Genomic DNA, 7,926 nt, shown 5'->3' with positions numbered 1-7,926 from the left:
AGCCGCGGCCAGGCCCCTGCGGGGGGCCGCGGTCCCGTCCCGTCCGGAAAGAGGTCGTTGCCTCTCTTAGGCTTCTTAAATTTTGCTTCTCGGCCCTTCCCGACTTTCCTCGGGCGCTTTTCTTTATCCCCTTAAATCCGCCGAAGTTGTTTTAAGCATTTGCAAGAACTTTTCTGTCTGAAAGTGTGTCTGCTCCCCTTCCAACAGTGTGGGCTTAGCGCGTAGCCGCCCAAACTGGGAGTGATTTTATTAATCCAAGTTTCCTCTGCTACTGTCCAACTCCTCCTCTCTCTGTTGGAAAACGACAGCAAAAGATTCTTACCAACTTCTACAGAAAGTTGCAGCCACACTTGTGTCTTCCTTTAGCCACAGTTTGCCCTGCCTAGTCACACATTTCTCCTTTCCAACAGGCTTTTCAGGTGGAGTTCACTTGTTCCTGTTGGCTCCTTTCCGTGAGAAGCCATGGCACTGCTCAAGGTGCACGGACCTGTCCGGATGCGCAGCATGCAGACTGGGATTACAAAGTGGAAAGAAGGGAGCTTTGAAATCGTGGAGAAGGACAACAAAGTGAGTCTAGTGGTTCACTACAATGTTGGAGGAATTCCAAAGACGTTTCAGGTATGCCAGATACGAAGGTTTTTGTTTTAACAGTGCGTGGATTGTGCCCTGCTGCCAGCAGCTGTCTTCTTCAAGGCTATTAGGTGTCATGCAAACTTCCCTCTGCCGCTGTTTCTTGCTCCTCATTTCCTGAACACTAATCCTTTTGTATAAATCTCCAGTAAGTTATTTACATGTATGGTTAAAGGATCTGCCAACGTTTGCATCCAGATACCACTAAATGGGAAGAACCAAAAAAGCAGAGAGGAGTTACCAAAGTGTGGAGCATCGTGGCTCATCTTGTGGAGTCTGGGAACCTGTCACCTTTCAGTTACTTGCACATTTGCTCTGTCTAGAGGTGAAGATCCTGAACACTTTGTACTGTTTTCCCAGCTGAAGTGTAATGGTGCTAACACACTTGCAGCCTTCTGCTTGTTTATACAAGTCTCTGCTGAGTATGAGTTATTACAGTTTTAAGTTTTAAATGCAGGTGCAGGTCACTGTTAAAGATTCTCTTGAAATATTCAGCCTAAATTTCTCTCATCCTGTAGTGGTTTTCAGCTCAGGCTTACTAGATTCGTGCAAAATGCCCCAAATCAAAAGTGGAGTATATTTCTGTAAGAAATACATACCTGTTTTAAAAATATGTAAAGGCTATAAGAGCAGTTGGAAGAAGAAAAATCCCATCTTATTTAACAACTTTGCAACATCCCAAACTGATGTAAACATTGGGTTCTGCTTTTTCATGTCACTGTCGGTTCTCCTCAGTAGTGTTCACCAGTCCCTTCTCTGAGCCATTTATTTCTGTGTGTGGACACTGCAGAAAAAAAAAAGTTCACTTTATTTTTGAAAGATTAATTTTTGCCTTGGCGTGCTGAAAAGTCTCAGCAAAGAACTGCCAGAGCATGTTGCCTTGGAATCATGGCGCAAGGAAACCGTTAGCTGTGGACAGTCCCTACCTGTGTTACTGTAGACTTGAACCATCTGCCTCCTCATGTGCAATGCTGTGGCTGCAGGTTTGATTTGATCCGGTGTTGGACTCTGTTGCTTCCGAGGAGAGTGTTCTCTTCTCCCCCACTAACATTCCCTGTATGCTCACTCTCACATGCTCCTTTCTACCTGGGGGTGTGGTGTGGTGTGACCGTGACTCGAAGGGTGGTTCCACGGGGAGGATGAGCCTACAGAACCGCTAAGCATGGCCTAAAGGGGTGGGTTTTGTTCCCAGCCTCTTGTGTCTGCTGGCTCTGGCACTTGATGGGTCTGTTTGTGAGCTTGGTGGAAGGTTTTCACATGGATTTGGGAAAAGGACTGAATGCAGGATCTATACCACCATGCAACTAGGGCTGCAGCAAACAAAGAGGAGGAAATGATGTATCTTTAGACCAATTGTTTTTGTTTGGATCTTGGTTGTTTTTTATTGGGATATGCTTTCTGGTGGTGTTCCTCTTGAAGGAGCTTGGACACTGGCACAGAAATGCTGTGGGAGTGAGCAGCAAGCAGGGAGAGCTGCCTGCCCCTTGTGCCACAGATTTGCTCTGGAGTATAGTTTGTGTGAGCTGCCCCAGGCTGTCAGCATCCTGCTGCAGGGGTGTCAAATTCCTGATAATCTTGCTTTAGAAGCAGCATTCCCTGGTTTTTGACAAGTTGCTCAGGGAGAACTATGCATGACTTCCTTGCCTGTTTTTTTACTTTTCTGTAATGGAACATTTGGATGCATCCAGGGTTATATTTCTTTCTACTGTGACAGGTGTGTCATCAAATTCCTTATATCAGATGTTAATGTTTTAGTGATGTTTCAGAGCTTTGACTAGGGTGTCCTAGGTGCTAGATCTGTATTAAGTGAAATACTTCATTTTACCCACACATCCCAAGACTTTATGACACTGACTGGGTCATAATAGGTGGATGGAGACCTCTCATGACAGCATTTTGAGTAGAAATGGGTCATTTTGCACTGAGATGGTGAAGGAACTGTAATGCCCTTGCACTGGGTTCAATCATTGTTTTACAAGAGGATGAAAAGCTTGGAGCCTGCTTTTCAATTCTTAGATATTTTTAGACAATTCTTAGACATTTTTAGCTTGTATTAAAAAACCCCAACAAACAGAACAAACAAGCACCACCCCAAAACACAAAGTTTGGGCACAAAGCCTTTCAGAAGTGTAATGTTCCCAGCAAAATAAACCTTTAGTTTCTGATTGAGGTGGTTTTCCAGCCTGTCTTACAAACTGCTTTTGTGTCTAGATTGGCTTTGCAAGAAGCTAGAGATCATAATAGAAAAAACCCCCAAACCTCACTGGTGGACATGGAGTGTCTTCTACTATCTCAGTCTTTTTGAGTTACCTGTGTGGGTAGTAGTTAACAGTACCTACCAGCCAGTTCTTATAAGTGACTTTAGCATGAGTTAACAATTTTGTAAGGTTATGACAAAGTAGCAGCAGCATCATTAGGGAGCACAAATTCTTATTTAAATTATTGTGTACTCAGCCATAACCCTGAAAGCTCTGACACCACTTAATTATTATAATGTTGCATATAGACTACGCTTGTTTTTTACTGATTTACCCCTTCAGCAAATTTTTAAAAATCTGTCTTTCCTGAGAGCAAATTAGAAAGTGAGTAGAAGTTTCTATTTAACATTTGAAACTTTCCCCATCTTAGATTGTATTTGAGACTTGATGTGGAAGTTTTAGATGACTAAATGGGACTTTATGATAAAGTTGTTATTTCTTCACATTCAGAAATGCCACACTCAGTAGGAAAGCAAATCTCAGAAAGCTTATCCAGGAATATAGGGACTGTTGAGCTGTAGTGGTACTGTCCTTTCAGTTCTGCCAGATGCTGAGATCACAGATTGCATTAATTCTGTGAGGTTTCAAGTTTGCTTGCAGTGGAGCAAGAATTATTTTGGTGCGAGTGCCTCTTGCCCTCTCTATTTGAAGTATTTTGTTGGAATTTGTAAGTAATTTTGCCCTTTAAAAATTGGATTTATGTTTTATAGTCATTTTCTTGTTTTCAGCTAAGCCATAACATTAAAACTGTGACCTTACGACCAAATGGCAGAAAGCTGTGCTGCCTGATGCTAACACTAAAGGACACCAGCTTCCTGACAATTGACAAGGTACCATTTAAAGATGCCAATGAAATGCGGATGTATTTGGATGCAGTCCATCAAGACAGGGTTCATACTGGTAAGTGTAGCTGTAAATCACGTTAGTAACAGTTTGGAGAGGGGTCAGTGTTGTGTTTTCTTTTGCTTCGTCTTGTCTTGGTTTAACTGTATCCGGCAACAACTAAGCCCTAAACAGCTGCTCGCTCAGTCTTCCTGGTGGGATGGGGAAGACAGTCAGAGGAGTGAAAGTGAGAAAACACGTGGGTTGAGATAAAAAACAGTTAAATAAGTAAAGCAAAGGCTACACATGCAAGCAAAGCAAAACAAAGATTTCATTAACCACTCTCCATGGGCAGGTGCTCGGCCACCCCCAGGACAGCAGGACTCATCACACGTAACGGTGACTTGGAAAGGCAAATGCCATCACTCCAAACGTGCCCTCCTTCGTCCTTCCCCAGCTTTATATGCTGAGCATGACACCATGTGGGATGGGATATCCCTGTAGTCCGCTGCAGTCAACTGTCCCAGCCACGTGTGTCTCCCCCCTCCCCAGTTTTTTGTGTACCCCCAGTCTCCTCGCTGGAGGGTTGGTGTGAACAGCAGAAAAGGCCTTGGCTCTGTGCAAGCACGGCTCAGCAGTAACTAAAACATCCCTGTGTTATCAGCACTATTTCCAGCACAAATCCAAAACATAGCCCCATAGTGGCTACTGTGAAGAAAATTAACTACTCTAGCCAAAACTAACATACATCTTTAGCCATTTTGTCCTTCTTGTGTCACTGACTATCTTTGCATTTGTGAAAATGCTTCTTTTTGGCCTGGAACTCCATTTTTAACTTTATACCTTTCTCGTGCTGAACAATAAGCAGAGATTAACATGTGGGAACTGTTTGTGTTCTAAGTGTCTTGGTATTGAAAAATTGTCTCCTTATTACACATGCGCAGTCTTTTTGCTTTTCATTTTACATCTTATTTTGCTCTTTTTAATGATAGGAACTTTACTGCCAAGTGGGTAAATGACCAATATGAGGGATATCCATAAACATGTGCTTGTGACTGTGCACTCAGAATATCGTAGTCTTTGGCAAGAAATCCAGCATGTTCTTTCCAAAATCAACTCCAACTAAATAACATTTTACAAATAAGAATGTCAGTGAGTTAAATGACAATCAAATCAAATACTGTGTACTCTTCCTGTCAGCTGGGAAACCCTCTCAAGGATCTGGCAGCTTTGGAGGTGTTCTGGGCAGCAGGACCACACAGAAGGAAGCTAACAGGCAATTCTCTTATATAGAGAACCAGGTTTGTTTAATCATTCAATTTTTTCGTCTCTAATTTTATTTCATTCCTCTCCTCCTCTCATTCTCATATTGTATGTTGTAAGAGGACTGTAAATACTTATTTTGCATCCAAAGTCTTTGTAATCTAGAGAGGCTGGAATAGCTGTGTACTGGGTGGTTGGCAATGGTGTTTCTAGCTTGTGAGGAGCCATATCTTCTGTATGAGTAAGAAAGGTCAGTGTCTGGCTGTGGAAGGCAGAATATGTTCTTTACATATGAGCTACTAGGCAGAGAAGAAGCAAAAACAGAAGGAAAGTACATGATTAAAATGTGTTTCTCATAGTTCTGAATATCTCTTTGTTTTATGCTGAACACATTAGGTATCAGCTGATCACATTAAGTTAGCATAGGTCTTAATGAGTTTAGCTGGCCTGAACCACATATATATACCAAAAAGCTGCTGCCCCGGGTTCATATCAGTATAAAGTTAATGAATTTGTGACATCCTGCTCAAGAGTTTTGTGTACATTTTGCAGGCTTTTCCATGAAAGTGATTTTCCCTCAAAATATTTATGTTCTTCCTTTTCTCCCCAGATTTCATGATGTATCTACCAGCTTTAATTTACTTTGTTATTTCTGTGAATACACTTGTATTATTGCCCCGAGGGAGAATATTTTTTACTTTGTCCCAAACCTAATTTTACATATTGCTTATAGGCCGCCTCACAGTAAAAACTTAAGGCTGTGGTGAGATTAGACATGTTTAGTTTTCAAGTCTAAAATTGACCAACATGCCTTAGTCAGCCAATTATTTGCTCTTTCCATTACATTACACATGAAGTTGCTTGGCTGAAGGCTGTTGGGGCACTGTTTTAATTATGTAGGATTTAATACAACTTTTTTTTAAAAATTATTTTATTGTAATACCACCCAGGATTGATCTGGGGATAGTTAGGAAACATGCCTTGAGTTTTTTAATGTCAGAGCATGTAAAGGACATTTTGAAAACTAAAGTTCAACTGACTTAGCACTAGAAAATGAGAAGAGAAATTAATTACTGCAGTAGAGTTTCATGTTTGTGGACTTGAATGATGCAGCCCAAATTTTACGTACATCTGATTAGTGTCAGACTCTCATGTCTACAAGCAGAATTTCTCTGCTTTTGGATTCTACGCTGTAGCAAGTAAAGCAGTGGTGTAAATGCTAGCTTAGGCTAAAGATGGTCCTGTTTTTCACTCTTGGCTTGTCTACCTGGCCCCCTCCACTTGGCTTTTGCAGACTCCCCCGAAACGAGTGACTGTGGAAAGTAAGGAGGAAAATACATTTCGCAAGGTGCTGAGTACCCCAGCCAGAGGCTCTCCTAAGAATTCTGCTGGAGCTGGAACACCAAGCAACAGGGTGAACATTTCAGCATCTCCTACATCATCAGTCCCTCACAGAGCAGGCCTGTTGGAGAACCGGTAGGAGGAATATTCTCTTGTTATGATATTGTTAAAATTTAGCTGTTTATAGAGCTGCAGGTGGAACTTAGTGCACCTGCATGTAAGAAGGGAGTATATTTTTTCCTCTAGTTTTGCTGTTACTTGTAACAGGATGCCAATGTGTGCTTTTCAAGCCTCTGGCTAGTGCTGCCACTGGAGCTTTAAGTACAACTTCAGAGTTGGGCAGACCAGATTCTTCTCTGTGTGTTATGAAAGTGGAGATTGGGGAAGATAGCTACAAAATGCATGGAAAGCATTGAGGAATTCTGTTGAGTTGGAAAAGAGTCGTTTACTAACTCTTCTGAAAGAATGACCACAAATTTTCTGTCATCAGTGAAAAGAGAAAAAGAACACAACCCCCTGGTTCAGAAATGAGTGAAGATTATCCCAAAGAGAATGATTCTTCAACGTAAGTCACAGTTCTTTCTGATTTTAAGCTCCTTGTTCATGTGTAAGGGTATATCTTTCTGAAAAGAATGCTCTCAGCCACATGGTACAGGCCAGTCAACTTCTGAGCACATTGAGTGCTTGAAAGGAGGTATGTTTTCAGCATTAATAGGGGAAATAGAAACTATTCTAGCAGTTGGTTTTCAGCAACTGGCACATGCAAATTTTGTGTCATCTTTCTTTTGCCAGTTATGTCAGGATTGCCATGTGTGCTCTGTGTGTGTAGCAACAGGAGCCTTCTTTATTGAACTTGCTTTGACCCCTTTCAAAACAAAATTGATAAAAGGAAATTACCATTTGGAGAATAAGCTCCATGTGCTTGAAGTTGCATTTAATTTTAAGTAAGAGGCTTGTTCAAATGAATTGGTTAAACTTGCCTGTGAGTGAAGGTTTACTGTTCCATAGTCGTGTTAAAGGTGATAGGAGAGAAATGCTTTAAAACAAGTTGTAAATATTGAGCAGAAATACTCTGTATCTTCTATAATGACACTGCCTTCCACTCTTCTGTCTGTAGGAATAATAAAGCCTTGAGTGATCCAGCGTGGAAGTACTTGAACAGTAGCAGAGAGAAGCAGTTGAATCTGAAGCAGGCTGAGGAAAACAGGACATCAGGTAAAAAAAAAAAGTAAAGCCAAATGATACCTGGCTTTGACCAGTATGATTTCACCCCTTTGATACTAATGTAGAAGGTTTCTGCAGAAGTGGTTTTACCTAATCTACTTTCCCTATGCCACCAACTTTCTTGCTTCCTCCAGATATGTAAATGCAATGCAAACCACTTGCCTTCGTTTTCAAGGCATTTCCTGCTCTAGTGTGGCACTGACCTTTATTCTTGGGTGCTGATGTCAGCCCATGTGCCAGCTTGTTTGAAAATTCAGCAGGCAGCTTCAGACTTTGCTTCAACCTATCCTTCCCCTTGGGAAGGGATTTCTGTAAACACCTAAGGATTTCCTTTTTTGCTTGCTTTCTTGTTTATTTTTAAAGCTTTCCATTGCTGTTAATGCCCACA

General features: G+C 41.5%; 1 protein-coding gene across 1 annotated transcript in view; it reads left to right on the top strand.

Moving 5' to 3' along the window:
• The first annotated feature begins 462 nt into the window (after window positions 1-462).
• The window catches only part of USP37 (ubiquitin specific peptidase 37), a 32,395-nt gene continuing 24,931 nt past the window's right edge, over window positions 463-7,926 (top strand). Inside the window, exons 1-6 of the mRNA XM_009077702.1 lie at window positions 463-618; window positions 3,617-3,788; window positions 4,911-5,011; window positions 6,268-6,449; window positions 6,805-6,879; window positions 7,432-7,529. Coding sequence (XP_009075950.1) covers window positions 463-618; window positions 3,617-3,788; window positions 4,911-5,011; window positions 6,268-6,449; window positions 6,805-6,879; window positions 7,432-7,529 — 784 coding nt within the window. The remainder of the gene's footprint in view (window positions 619-3,616; window positions 3,789-4,910; window positions 5,012-6,267; window positions 6,450-6,804; window positions 6,880-7,431; window positions 7,530-7,926) is intronic.

This window comes from Acanthisitta chloris, unplaced genomic scaffold, assembly GCF_000695815.1.
Source record: "Acanthisitta chloris isolate BGI_N310 unplaced genomic scaffold, ASM69581v1 scaffold37286, whole genome shotgun sequence".
NCBI lineage: Eukaryota > Metazoa > Chordata > Aves > Passeriformes > Acanthisittidae > Acanthisitta > Acanthisitta chloris.
The sequence above is the reverse complement of the archived record's forward strand: the minus strand, read 5'-3'. Positions and strand labels throughout refer to the sequence as shown.